The following is a 15546-nucleotide window of genomic DNA, read 5'->3' as shown; positions in this document are numbered from 1 at the left end:
GATGTACTGGAGTAAGATGCGACTAATGCACTATGAGGCACTCGCCAATTAATGATTAGACACATCTTACAAGTGCTGTACATCTCCGCCAGAGATATGCTCCAATCAGTTACTGAAGTACATTTCTGGTGTAACTAAAGTGGCATAACTTTTCATGAATTAGAAGGGTGGGCAAAGCCATACTCTCTCTCGTCTAGCCCATGCACTGCCCATTTTGGCAAAGCTGACTGAGGCTGGCGTGAAGGTGCCAAAAGGCACACATTTTTGGTAGCAGTACGATTTCCACGGACTCACAGAATGGAGAAGATGGAGAATTTTATTTCATCTTCTCCTCATCCGAGAGAATCATATCACACTATGCTGATACTGATCAAAGTCTGATCAGAGTTTGATCAGAGTGCAATTTGCATAATCAGCCCAATTCTGTCCGATGAGAGAATCTACGGCCGTCTGCACCCCACGATGCAAATTCAGATTCTTGATTCCCATCTAACGTGCAGGGGGGCCTCTGGGTGAGTGCTACCTCTGCTCCCTCTATAGTTACACAGAGTTACTCAGAGTGCTTCTAATATCGAGGTTCGTGAATGTCAGACAGTCATTACTGTGAGTCCCAAAGATGGTCCACTGCTCACCCCTTGACTAAAGGTTGCTACAAATAATGGTCTCTGACTTACTAATGGAAAATCGGTGCAACCTTTTGAACATTGGGCCCACCAGACAACTTGATTCTGAGGGCTCACCTTTCATACAAAACCAATGCATTATCATTAAAGTAGTTTTTCGGACCTAGACTAATTTTTATCAGGCACTGTATCAAGTGGTATAGCAATTATTATCATTATTATTAATTTATATAGTGCCATTGATTCCATGGTGCTGTGCATAAGAAGGGGTTACATACCAAATACAGATATCACTTACAGTAAACAAATTAACAATGATAGACTAGTACAGAGGGAGGAGGACCCTGCCCTTGTGGGCTTACATTCTACAGGAATGGGGCGGAGACAGTAGGTTGAGGGGTTGCAGTAGCTCCGGTGTTGTTGGTTGAGGAGGCAGCGGGGTCATGGCAGGCTGTAAGCTTGTTTGAAGAGATGGGTTTTCAGGTTCCGTATGAAGGATCCAAGTGTGGCGGATAATCGGACGTGTTGAGGCACAGAATTCAATAGGACGGGGGATATTCGGGAGAAATCTTGGAGGCAATTGCGTGAGGAACGAATAAGTGTGGAGAAGAGAAGGAGGACTTGTGAGGATCGGAGATTAAGTGAGGGAATATATCGGGAGATTAGTTCAGAGATGTACGGAGGAGAGAGGTTATGGATGGCTTTGTAGGTCAGTGTTAGTAATTTGAACTGGATACTCTGGACAATTGGGAGCCAGTGAAGGGATTTGCAAAGGGGGGTAGCAGAGGAGTAGTGAGGCGAGAGATGAAGAAGTCGTGCAGCAGAGTCGTGCAGCAGAGTTGAGGATGCACTGGAGGGGTGCGAGAGTGTTAGCAGGTAGACCACAGAGGAGGATGTTGCAATAAGATACACAATGTTAGGATCTGGCTCTTCTTGATTCCATCACGTGATTGTTCAGAGACTGCTGAAATACAGATGATGAAGCCAGGTTCTCCCCCATGCTAGTGTGTCACCCAGGGGGATATAGGGGACTCGGTACCCGGGCCTTTTACCTTGCTTAGGATGTCACGGCAGTCGGCTCCTGGGCCCGTACTCTGGGATCTCTCTTGAAAAAGGGGAGTTTTTAGTGTACAGTTTGTTTCGTGACGCCACCTGTGGTTTCCGGTAATGGTAAAGCAGACCCCCGGGGCAGGGTTGATGGAAGGGATGCAGGTGAGAGATGGCCAGGTCAGGGGGGATGACGGACACTCACACAGGGGATTCGCTTCAGTACCTTTACTGGTGTAACGGCAGGTATGGTCCAGGGTACTTGCTAGGAAGGGAGCACTTCAGGACTTCTCCCCAGTGAGCGGATATAAGGCCTCCTGATCCGTGTCTCCCTCTCTCTAAGCTTCTAGCCAGCCTGGAACTTGGCCTAGCTTCTGTGTTGTGTTGCTCTCTCACCTGACCGCTTGGTAGTAGGACCTCTCTTTGGCAACCACTATCACTGGACGCCGGGGCCTTCAAGGTTCCTAGTCCTGTTGTTGCTGGTAGCTTCAGGATGACCAGGGGTCTGGAAGCCTCCTGGTATGCCGGTAGTCCCTATTGGGTATAGAGAACCCTGTAGGCGTGGACCCGGTGTCCGGTTTGTGTCTTGGGGTGAGCCTATGATGCTCCTCTGCCCCCTCAACTCCTCTCTCCTCTCCTCTTTGCCTCCGGCCACACTCGGGGCCCTCAATACAGCAGCAGACGTGCTGCGTCTTCACTACTCTCAGTGGCAGCACACTCTCCCTACTCACTGAACTGCCTGACTCCACCCTCCATATATGTATATTCCTAACGGGCTCCCTCTGGTGGTCTGAGGTGGAAGGGTGGAGGTGTCTGTTAGTAATGAGGGCCTCTTGTGGAGAAGTCCGTCCATGCACCCTTTTGGGTCCTGTGGTACCTGTGAACAGCAGGGTCCACACTAGAGCCCCATAGTAGCTGCAAGGTTTGCACTGTAATCTTTCCTGAAGGTAAAGCCTGGGACCACTGGAGGATTCTCCGGTTCTCTGGTGGGCTAGTCCAACCCTGCTTACCAATGATCACTCCTGACCTGACATTATCTAAGGTCATATATATTATAGAGACAGCCCACATAGGTGCTATACTTAGGGAGATGAGGACCAATTTCTGTTAGTCCTGTATAGGGTGGTTATAAGAGAGATGATGGTGTCATTAGTTCATAAAAATGGCCTCATTTTTATTCTTGATATGGGAATTTGTTCTTTAAGCCTGCCACTATTTATCTCCATAATCAGAGGGAACGTACCTGATCTTTTCCTTTGCGGATTGCTATATTTTGCATGGATGACATGCCAGTCCATGCATGGGTATGTGCATGCTTAAGTGTTGCAGTATATTTGTCCTTTCCCGGGCAGGAATCTTACAGTTATATGTTATCTATGGGATGAGCAATTTGTTTACGCGCTCGGTGAGTGAGATTAATGCGACTGACTCATGCGGAAGGTGACAGTCCAGCTTTTCTTAGTATCACTAGATGGTCGTGTCTCACCTGCTTGTAAACACATTTTGGGCTTAATTAACTACAGCTAATGGTGTGATTTTTCTTCCTGATGCTGACGGAAACAACACAATACATTGTGGAGATGGCAGGTGGACACATTTCTGGAGCTAAATGTGCAGAAATGTATCTTTTATAACAATAGATGACTATTTCCTATCTATGTAAAAAGAGAAAGAGTGAAGGCAGCACTGATCCAAGTAGCAAACCGTGCGGGTGCTAGCAGCCAAGTCCCGGATCCACTGGACCACAACATACACATGTCCAAAAAGGCAGCACTTTTTTATAAAGACTGGTGTTTAGTACGTCCGTCTTGACTCAGAGTCCCCTGGAATAAGATGTGCCAAATTCATTAAGAGGCGCTTTTGTAGCGTGAATGTTGATGAAGTTGGCTTGGCAGCAGCCCAGAGGTGTATCTAGGTCTTCTAGCACCCGGGGCAAGAATTCAGTTTGGCGCCCCCACCCCCTCCCCAGCACATGCGATTTTCACACTAAGGCCACGGCCCCACTATCAGTATTTGGTCAGTATTTTTTCTCAGGAGTGGAAACCAAAACCAGGAGTGGGTGATAAATGTAGAATTGATGACTTGTTTCTATTATACCTTTTCTCTGCGCTGACATCATAGTCATGTGAGGGGTCACGCGACGCTGATGTCGACAGGTCCTTCAGTGTAGCGCGATGTGTCGGCAGCCAGAACGGAGGGAAGCAAGACTCCGGGGGCCATCGGAAGGTAAGTATAGATTTATTTTTAAACATTCTTTTACGGTCACACTATATAAACCCATGCCGTTTGCATGTATTTATATAGTGTGACTGACAAGCACTTTCCAAGTGATGCTAAAATCGCTTGGAAAGCGCTTGTCAACCCGCATGCGGAAATGCATGTGAAGAACGCTTCACATCCGCATGTCCCTGGCAGGAAAACGCATGTAAAATCCGCATGTACAATCCGCATGTACAATCCGCATGTACAATCCGCATGTACAATCCGCATGTACAATCCACATGTACAATCCACATGTACAATCCGCATGCGTTTTTTCTGCCAGGGAGATGCAGAAACGCTCAGGAAAAATCCGGAGCATTTCTGCATCGTGAGCACATAGCTTAAGTATGAAAATCACATATGAGTGAAGTGGCCATGTGATGATTGATGAAACTGCAAGCAGAGCTGAATCCTGACAGTGAGGATATTACACGCTATTAGGATTGGCTACAGGACTTTATTTTATAATTAAAAATATCGTCCAGGTTTGAGATGAAAGACTGCAGTCAGTGTATGTCACTGCAGGCTTCTGAATTCTCACAGCGCATGCACTGCACATGTGGCACCCCAGGGGTCTGGTTTCCACAGTAATAGCCATATTACGTCTGTGAGCAGGTGGGAGGTCTCCTGGTCAGGAATCCTAAGCATACCACACCTCCTGCCCAGTCCTGGGAGGGGAAGAACTTCCCCTATATAAAGCTGGGGCTGAGGCAGAGTTAGTGAGTAGAGTAGAGTGAGAGAACACAGACAGAGACACAGTCTGGTCTGTAGTGGAGCAACTTTAGGGAAAGAAAGATCAGGAGCTCTGTGGGAGCTGTGCTAAAAGAGATCAGGGGCTGGAAGCTGTAGAGCTCGCCCTGATTGAAGAGTTCTGACCGGACCCGGAGTCCGAGGCTGTGGGGACGAATCCTTACCCAGCAGCAGAAACCGACTGGCAGGGGATTTCAGGTCCTCTGGCCAAGAAACCCGAAGGCACGGTCACACGCAAGGGACCAGCACCGCCGTCGTGGAGCGGAAGCTACCAGAAGGCCCCGAGTCACCGGCCATACGGGTGAGCACCACACGGTACACTCAGGGACGTGGGCTACTTTTACCCGCCTCTAGCAAGGTAGCCAGAAGAGTACGATTAGTTGGGGAGGCCTACAACTCCGCCTGGCCAGGGGAGATTCCATCTGCTCACGGACTGACCAGGCCCCGATCGCTAGCCAGTACTCCGGGAGGGTCTACCTTTGCCACCAGTAAAGACCCTGAACTACACCGCACCGTCTCTGAGTGTTTCATCATCCACGTCCGCTGCCCTGAGGCCATACCCCTCCCGTTGGGGGTTATACCATCCACGCTGCACAACCGTACCACCGGCCTCAGCGGTCTGCCCTGCAGCGGCGGTCTCATAACCGCATTCAACGGGTGGCGTAGTCGAGCAATATAACATCTTCTGACAAGCACTGCCACTTAGTTTGACTCCCTGGGCACGGACCGGGTCACCGCCACGAAACTACTACCCCTATCAGATCCGGCTCCGGGTAGGTCCCCGCGTGCGCAACGCTACTCGGCACAGGTCCAGGGGCGCGTCACACACATTTAGGACTCTCCCTTTCCGTGGCAAAAGTGGACGGTCATGTCACCACAAGTATGTAATTTGTAGACTTCTGGCCACATTCCGACTAGACGTGTCCGTCCTCGCTCAATTCATTTTCATTGAGTGAGGCCACGCATGCCTAGTCGGAACGTGACTGCATGTATGTAAATCGCCGGCACGAGAGAATCCTGACAGCGTGCAGTGCGCACTGTGAGAATTCAGAAGTCTACAGTCATACTATGTGCAGACTCATCATAAACGTGGACAACATTTTTAATGCTCCTAACATAAATGAAAATATAAAAATGTCAGCAACATAAAAGAACATTTACATCCAAGTACCTTATTGGTAACGTTGTCCCTGGAGTCGTTCTCTTTCTTTTCTTCCTCTTGCCCAGACACATGATGACTTTTCTCATCCACAGCTCGTCTCTGCAGACTTACATCTTGTCCAGTCTTCTGCAGCACATCCCCACACGACACCCTTAAAGATAGCAGTGTCATTATAATGCTCCTGAATACAAATATCTGCCCTACGCTGAGCCCCTGAATAAATAATTGCCCCTCACTGTATTCACTGCACAAAACATGACCCCCACACTGTCCCTCTTATGGTACATGCCTTCCACTCTGCCCTCTCCTTTCCATACTGGGCCTCCTCTTCACACTGTCCTCACACTGTGTCTCCCCTAAAGGGCCCAGTCTCTGTACTCATCACACTCCCCCTCCTTAGCATACTGTTCCCTCCTGGCTGTGACCTTACACTGCGCCCCCCATGCTATCCCCCACCCACTACTCAGTCTCTGTTCTGTGCCCACTCACACTTTTCCTCCCCCATACTGTCTCCCACACTATTCTACTTAATAGTCTCCTTACACGTTTCCCCTATCTCCTCATATTTCCTCCTCACACATCCCCCCAACTCCCCATACTGTGTCCGCACACATCCCATCACCCTCGCTTCCTATACTGTGTCCGCACACATTTTCCCCCTCTCTACCAATAATGTGTCTGCACTCATCCCCCAGAGATTGAACCTCTCCCCTCCACACTGAGTAAATCCCCCCCTCCACACTGGATAAATCCCCCTCCATACTGAAAAAATATGCCCCCTGCACAATTAATAAATATGCCCCTTGCACAATTAGTAAATAGCACCCCTGCAAAATTAGTAAATGGTCCCCTGCACAATGAATAAATCCCCCCTGCACAATGAATAAATAGCCCCCTGCACAATGACGCCTGCTCAGAGAACGGCCGAATCTCGGTCCTGGGAGCGGCAGAATGCAGCTGCCGGGGGAGGGGGTGACCTCGGACAGCCGTATTAGGTGGCCCCACAGCGCCCCACATGCCCCGTCTGCCCCCCCCCCCCAGGTACGCCCCTGCAGCAGCTGTTTACTATGATCTAACCCCCTGGTATATCCAGGATATTTTGATGTTTCGGTCCTGCTTCGGACCTTCATTAGAAAGGTGCTGCATAGAATGTAGAATACGTGTATAAGTGCAACAATACATATACACAGTTGAAACCAGAAGTTTACATACCCTATATAAAAAGACACATATGCATGTTTTTCTCAATATCTGACATGAAATCAAAATAAACCTTTCCCATTTTAGGTCAATTAGGATTACCATAATTTTTAATTTTTGCCAAATGCCAGAATAATGAGAGAGAGAGAGAATGTTTTAAGGCATGATTACTATGCCTATTCATACATATCATTAGTATTTGGGACCATTGCTCTTAAACTGAATGACTTGGGTCAAACGTTTGGGAAATCCTTCCACAAGCTTCTCACAATAGTTGGTCGGAATTTGGGCCCATTCCTCCTGACAAAACTGGTGTAACGGGTCCAGGTTTGTAGGTCGCCTTGCTCGCACCTGCCTTTTTCTGCTTTGCCCAAACATTTTCAATAGGATTGAGATCAGGACTATGTGATGGCCACTCCAAAACATCGACTTTGTTTTCTTTATGCCACTTTGTTACCATTTTGGCAGTATGCTTTGGGTCATTGTCCATTTGGAAGACCCATTTCCGCCCAAGCTTCCTGACTGATGTCTTGAGATGTTGCTTCAGTTTTGCCACATAATCTTCTTTTCTCATGATGCCATCTATTTTGTGAAGTGCACAGTCCCTCCTGCAGCAAAACAACCCCACAACATGATGTTACCACCCCCGTGTTTAACAGTTGGGATGGTGTTCTTAGGCTTCCAAGCTTCTCTCTTTTTCCTCCAAACGTAACGATGGTCATTATGCCCAAAAAGTTCAATTTTAGTTTCATCAGACAACAGGACATGTCTCCAAAAATTAAGGTCTTTGTTCCTGTGTGCATTTGCAAACATTAATCTGGCTTTTTTATGTTTCTTTTGGAGTAGTGACTTCTTCCTGGCAGAGTGGCCTTTCAACCCATGTTGATACAGAACTCGTTTCACTGTGGATATTGACACAATCTTACCACCTTCCGCCATCATCTTCACAAGGTCTTTTGCTTTTGTCCTTGGATTGATATGCACATGTCGGACTAAAGCACGACCACCTCTGGGACACAGAACCGTGCTTCTTCCTGAGTGGTATGATGGCTTGACATTCCCATCTTGTTTGTACTTGCGTATAACTGTTTGTAAAGATGAACGAGACACCTTCAGGTATCTTGAAATTGTATCCAAGGATGAGCCAGACTTGTGCAAGTCCACAATTCTCTTCCTGTAATCTTGGATGATTTATTTAGACTTTCCCGTGATGCTACACAAAGAAGCAGTGTGTTTCAGGTGTGCATTAAAATACATCCACAGGTGTGTCTCTAAAACTGTCAGAAGCTTCCAAACCCATGACATCATCATATGGGCAGTCCAGAATTGTTTAAAGGCATAGTAAGCTTAGTGTATGGAAACTTTTGACTTTGCAGTAAATAATAAAAATGCCTTAAAATATTCTTTCTCTCTCATTATTCTGGCATTTGGCAAATATTCAACATTATAGTAATCTTAATTGACCTAAAAAGGGAAAAGTTTATTCTGATTTCATGTCAGATATTGAGAAAAACGTGCACATGTGTATTTTTATATAGTGTATGTAAACTTTTGGTTTCAACTGTAGTTAATAAAGAACAAACAGAAAAAAATACAAAAAAAAATGTAAGACGTATATACAAAACACGAAAAGCTAATACTATGAAAATCATGAATACCAGTGTATGGTATCAGGATGGTAGCGAGGCACAGTTTACATGGTCATAGGTATAATGTGTGGCATAAGATAGCACTTAAATATGTATCACTTACAGGGCTGCTTGCTGTAGTTTTGATAAAATTGCCATTGTATCTGAATTTTGAGCTTTGTATAGCCCCTCCTCCACCACTGGTTGGTAGCTTTTTGTGAACACTGCTCATAGGCAGAAAGCTGCCAATCAGTGGCGGGGACGGGGTTATACAGAGCTCATGAATATAGAGGACTACATGGCAGCCGGTTTACTAGTGATAATCTCCTGCTGATAAAACAGTAATTATAGCAAAACTACAGAAAGCAACCCAGGAATCTGTTTTTGATTTTGCTCTCAGATTAGGCAGCAAAAAGCTGGTGACAGATTCCCGGTCACAGAATGTGCTTGTTTTGCATTACTACTTACTGACTTACTACTTACTACTACTTACTACTACTAATTACTACTTACTCTTATTCACTCTCGTCTGGACTACTGCAACTCTCTTCTGATCGGTCTCCCTCTTACCAAACTTTCTCCTCTCCAATGCATCCTGAATGCGGCAGCCAGGGTCGTATTTCTGTCCAGCCGCTTCACCGATGCCTCCATCTTGTGCCAGTCATTACACTGGTTGCCCATCCGCCTCAGGGTCCAATATAAACTCATCGCTCTCACCCACAAAGCTCTCCACAGTTCTGCACCACCTTATATCTCCTCTCTCATCTCTGTCTATTGCCCTACACGTGCCCTCCGTTCTACAAATGACCTAAGACTAACATCCCCCATAATCCGAACCTCGCACCTCTGTCTCCAAGACTTCTCTCGTGCTGCGCCAGTTCTCGGGAATGCTCTACCCCAGACGATCTGACTGATGTCTAGCCCCCACGCCTTCAAGCGCGCTTTAAAAACCCATCTCTTTAAACAAGCCTACCACCTCAACTACTCAGTAAACTAACTTTCCCCTGTTCCCTCCCAAATACTATTCAGAATCTGCTCCCTACTATTCATCTGTCTCCACACCCTCCATGCCCACGATAACTGCACTCGGTAATTGAGTATTGCACTTGAACATACAGGCTGATGACCGGATCATGCAGCTTTATATGAAAATCCCTATTTATTATAATCGCCAGACCTGAAATAACAAGCACTTTTCACCTAATGTGTCCCCCCATTTCCTTGTAGAATGTAAGCTTGCGAGCAGGGACCTCACTCCTGATGTAACTGTTAAACTGTCTTATCTTATATTGAATTTATTGTCTATACATGTCCCCGCTTAATTGTAAAGTGCTGCGGAATATGTTGGCGCTATATAAATAAAAATTATTATTATTACTGAAAATGGCGCTGTTTTTAGAACCCCAAAAAAAGTGTTTACTTTTCATTTACATTTTTAACTATTTTAATTAATTCAGTTTAATCATTTTTGTATTTGCGTCTGTTCTGATGCATTCATCTAGTTGAATAACTTTTCGGAAAACTTCTCCAGGATTCTAGAAGTGGATACTTTTGTATCCTCTCTCCTTTTCGTTCTGCTGACTTGCAGAAATTAAAAATAAGAACATTGAAATATTTTATACACTTGCTTGGTGTTGCTAAAAAATAAGTTGAGTCAACTATATTACTACCTCACTAAATCTACATCGTCCTACTAGATTTCCAACCTCTGAAATTATTGAGAGCTTAATTCTCTGAAATATCCCAACCGTGAAGATGTTTATCTTGTTTTATAATCTGAAAGAGGATTAATAACCTGGATTGGGAAGGTGACCTCTGTGCAGGGGCTGGGTACATTGTCTGGACGCCGGCCAGGTTTATCATCAACCGGTATGGTACGCTTTATGCCGTAGCTATATGATGGAGTGCTTTATTACATTTGGGTCTGTTAAACATGAATGCATGGCTCTGGCAATCACTAGTATTTTTATAGATATTTTCCTCTGTCCTTTTACAATTCCTGACACTTCAGTAGAAACTCCAGCACTGAGCCTCCTGATTCATGCATATAATATTATAAAAGCAGTGAAGACTGACACTTAGGCCTAATGCAACCGCCCTATAACGACTCTATATTGTACACAGAGCTGTAATGCCGCACCTATAAATGTGCATAGGGCTTATTGCACCTCCAGATGCCTCCGACTTTATATGAAGGCTTTTTTCTGTTTGTATGATAGTCCACCATACAGTATAATGGGCCCCACAAAGTCCTCCATACAGAATAATGGGCCCTACATAGTCCTCCATACAGTATAATGGCCCCATATAGTCCTCCATACAGAATAATGACCCCACATACTCCACCATACAGAATAATGGCCCCATATATTGCTCCATACAGAATAATGGCCCCACATAGTCCTGCATACAGAATAATGGCCCCACATAGTCCTCCATACAGATTAATGGGCCCACATAGTCCTCCATACAGAATAATGGGCCCCACATAGTGCTCCATACAGTATAATGCCCCCACATTTTCCTCCATACAGAATAATGGGCCCCACATAGTCCTCCATACAGAATAATGATCCCACATAGTCCTCCATACAGTATAATGGGCCCCACATAGTGCTCCATACAGTATAATGCCCCCACATTTTCCTCCATACAGTATAATGGGCCCCACATATTCCTCCATACAGTATAATGGGCCCCACATAGTCCTCCACACAGAATAATGGACCCCACATAGTCCTCCATACAGAATAATGGCCTCACATAGTCCTCCATACAGTATAATGTCCCCCACATAGTGCTCCATACAGTATAATGGGCCCCACATAGTCCTCCATACAGAATAATGGGCCCCACATAGTCCTTCATACAAAATAATAGCTCCACAGAGTGGTGATGGTTCTGGTGTCACAGGCCAAATAAAACCACCTTGCGAGCCATATTTGGCCCACTGGCCAGAGTTTCACATGTATGCTTTAAATTATCACCTATCCAAAGGACAGGTAATAATTTGCTTATCGGTGGGTGTCCGACCACTGGGACCAGCAACGATCGGAAGATCAGGGCACTTTTCTCCCAATGGGGAAATTTTATCCCGTTTGCAAGATGGCGCTGCAGGTCGGACACCCAACTGCTGTTCCATTCATTCCCTAAGGGGCTGAGAGAAAAAAGGATCCCATTCTTCGGCAGCCCCATAGATAATGGATGGAGCACAGATTACATATGTGCACTTCCTTTCCATCCTTACAGGAATAAAAGTTACCCATTCTGCCGGGTTACACTGATCTGACAATCGTTGCGGGTCCCAGTGGTCAGACACCCACTAACCTTCAGCAAGTTACCCATTCTGCCGATCGGTGTGAGTCCCAACTGTCCGACTCCTACTAATCGACAAGTTATCACTTTGACGAAGTGATTTTAGCTGGACAATCCCATTAAAACCTTTCCCAGTAAGACGGGGGACCTCCTGGACATGTTGAAAAATCTCCCAGTTGCTGAAGAACCCACCCGTAATTTTTTGGAAAGCGACAACTTCCTGATGCACATTTAAAGGGAACAATTTATCGGAAAATTACCTACTGTTTAAATTAGGCTTTTATGTTATGTATTTATATTTTTTAAATTGTCCACATCTTTTTTTTCATCTCACAATCTGCATTAAAAATAAATATATATAAGTGTTACCACAGTCATTACATTCCTGCTTGGGATGATGATAAGTGTACTTTGCAGAGAACAGGAGGCTAGCACCAGTGGCCAGTGTGAAAATTGCAAGATTTTTGTTGAAATTGTAATGTGAAAAGAAAACATTGTCAAGAAAGTTTACAAAATCCATTTAAAGGGAATCTGTCAGCAGGTTTTTGCTTCGTAATCTGAAGACAGTAGGAGATAGAAGCTGAAATACAGAGTTCAGGGATGTGTCACTTGACACAGTGCGTGCTGTAGTTTACTAACTGTGAAGTATTTACCACTAAGAGATTAACACTGCTGGACTAGTCCCCACCTGTGATAAGCAGCTCACTGTCTATGGACTTTGTAAACAGAGAGCCTGGTGTGGGCGGGGTTAGCTGTGGTGTGGATGGGGTTAGCTTTCTCAGCTCTGCTTCATTCTAAATCTAAAAGCTCTGATAGTGTCAGGATAGCTGCACCCAGTAATCTAAGTGATACATCATTGAATTCAGTTTCTCTTTGCCTACATCATGCTGCTCTCAGATGAGGTAGCAAAAACCCGCTAACAGATTCCCTTTAACAAAAAAATAAGTAATTTTCAGATGATACATTCCCTTTAAGGGGCTGTGGCTTGTAAGATGGGGACATGTTTATACAAGAACATTTAAAAAAGTTTCCAAGTAAACGTGTGTTGAATGTCGCTGTTGTAGCTTTTGCAATAGTGCCCAGAAACTGCAAGTTACACCTTTTCTTCTGCTTGGCCCTGCTATATGCATTATGTCTTATATAGGCAGAGGCTGCATAGGAATGGGTGAGGAGGGGTTTAAATATTCTCCATTTAGGATAACATAATGGCTTTTAAAGGGAATCTGTCAGCAAGGTTTTTTTCTATATAATCTGAGAGTAGAGTAATGTAGGGGCTGAGACTCTGATTCCAGCAATGTGTCACTTACTAGGTTATGTGTTGCTGTGTCAATAAAATCAGTGTTTTACTAGCAGGAGGATATCACTACAGGACCAGGTGTCTCGTGCCTCCTAGTCAAGTGTTGTATAACCCCACCCACACCACTGATTAGCAGCTTTATTTCAATGTACAGTGTACACAGAAAGTTGCCAATCAGTGGTGTGGGTGGGGTTACACAAGGCTCAGCATTCAGAGCACTGCTAGATCTGCAGCAGAGAAAACTGTGATTGTATCAACATGACAGCATGCAACACATCGCTGGCATCAGACACTCAGTCCCTACATTGTGCTGCTCACAGATTACATAGGAAAAACCTGCTGACAGATTCCCTTAATACAATGGTTAAAAAAACTGGAAAAAAAAAATCTGTCCTTGTGTGCTATCTTTTATATTGTCCTTCCAACATTCCAGTTCATATAAAGCATTGCTCTCAGAAATATTGTTGAAATTAAATAATGGAGGCAGTGGTCCAGGCTTTTTAAGGGTGATCCCCACAAACACAGAGAAATAATTTAAATGGACTTTTGCAAAAGTGGTGCCCAAACGACTGTAAAATTGTAAAAAAAACTATCTTAAATTGTACTCACCCTCCCCTGGTCCAGCGCTGGCTCTCCGCAGCTATGCTTGCCTCTACATATTGGCTGCAGTAATAATATCACAACTACACTGCACTTTACTGCTGCAGCCAATCAATGAGCTCACTAGCTCTGCTGATGTTGATGACAGAAGCCAATGACCTCGTGATGGGCTGCAGTGGTAATGTGCACTTTTGATATGATGTCAATGCTGCAGCCAAGACACAGAAACTATTGCAGCGCTGGAGAGCTGGCGCTGGAACCGAGGAAGGTGAGTTCTATCTGTGATTATTGTTTTACATGCAACCACTTTGGTATCACTTTTGTGAAAGTGGAAAACCCCATTAATAAACCAAAGTAATAAGAAATATGACTATACATCATGGCAGTACATTATAACTCATGTTTTTCCTTTTCAGATAATAAATTCCGTGGTTCTTCTTATATTGTTGAGTGCCCTTGCTAACCCAGACCTGTACCACCTTCCAAACAACGAACTGAGGAATGACTTTGACTTCATGGATGATGCCAGTAAGTAAATGACCATAATCTCTCAGCTGCCCAGGGATGGCAGCATTTAATGCTCGGTCAAGGGTTCTTTATGTGGCATCTGCTGGCAAGCAAATGTTTTCTCATAAGCATAATAGTGGCAGATCCTACTTGTCATGCTGGTCATCTTACTATCCTCAAAGTAGGATTACAATAAACATAATAGCTCACAATTGATACTTGTTGATCAGCGCAACTAAGCTGCTCCTTCCCCTCGCTGCGCAGTGCCCTCTGCACATGTCACTGAGCACGCCCTCAACACCGCTCCACTCAGCACCAACTTTGATACATTTTCCCCATACTTCACCAAGGCTGGGCAAAAAATACGAAAGTATGAAATAACTCCTTGTTGCCCGCTACATGAGTAATTATAAACGGTGATTTTGCTAAATGTATAAGTTTTTGGAGTTGAGTTATAAACAAGAACATTGAGAATTAAGGCTAGCAGATTCATTCTTATTCTCCCAAAGGATCTGCCTGAGATTTTCAGTACTCCTGACTAATCCTCGATCCAAATTCACGAGATGAGATGACTTTGTACTAATTTATTTTCATGTTTGGAAACATCTGTATTGAGAAAATATGCAGGAAAAGTTGCAACATAATATGGTGTCTAGTTATAGGGGTTGTCTGGGACTTTTACAGTGATAGCTTATCCTTAGCATAGGTCATCAATATCCGATCAATTGGGGTGAGTCATCTGGTACTCCTTGCCTATGAGAAGTTTCTGGTGCCGGCAGCAATTGCAAATATGGCGCCTGTGTCTGTAGCGCAACAAAATGCCTGCATATGTGAAGTACTTTGATATGTATTGCCAGCTATGATGAGGGCTGGTTTCTTTGCTGTTATAATTTCATCCACACATTGTGCCCGATCCCTTACTGGAGGATTGTGCACTTTTGTCTGAACCAGGAAGTGTGCACGATCCCTCAGGGGGGAGGAGGTGCTTCTGAAGTTGTAGTAGCAACATGGAGGTCCAGGTGAAGAGGAGCTGAGTGCTCTCTTCAAGGACAAGCTGCATGAGGAAGGGTATCAGTTCCTAGAGCCACAGAGACATCCAGAGTCCGTAGTGAAACTGAGAGACTTCTTGGTCTTCATATGACAAGCAGTAAATGC

At 44.9% G+C, this 15546-nt stretch overlaps 1 protein-coding gene across 1 annotated transcript in view; it reads left to right on the top strand.

The window, feature by feature from the left end:
* LAPTM4B (lysosomal protein transmembrane 4 beta) overlaps positions 1–15546 on the top strand; it is a 149879-nt gene that overhangs the window by 43220 nt on the left and 91113 nt on the right. Inside the window, exon 2 of the mRNA XM_073679637.1 lies at positions 14301–14412. Coding sequence (XP_073535738.1) covers positions 14301–14412 — 112 coding nt within the window. The remainder of the gene's footprint in view (positions 1–14300; positions 14413–15546) is intronic.

Source organism: Phyllobates terribilis, unplaced genomic scaffold (assembly GCF_046119375.1).
Source record: "Phyllobates terribilis strain yellow unplaced genomic scaffold, ASM4611937v1 Scaffold_4__5_contigs__length_816908805, whole genome shotgun sequence".
In the NCBI taxonomy this organism is placed as follows: domain Eukaryota; kingdom Metazoa; phylum Chordata; class Amphibia; order Anura; family Dendrobatidae; genus Phyllobates; species Phyllobates terribilis.
Note: the sequence above shows the minus strand (reverse complement) of the source record. Positions and strands in the feature narration are given on the sequence as shown.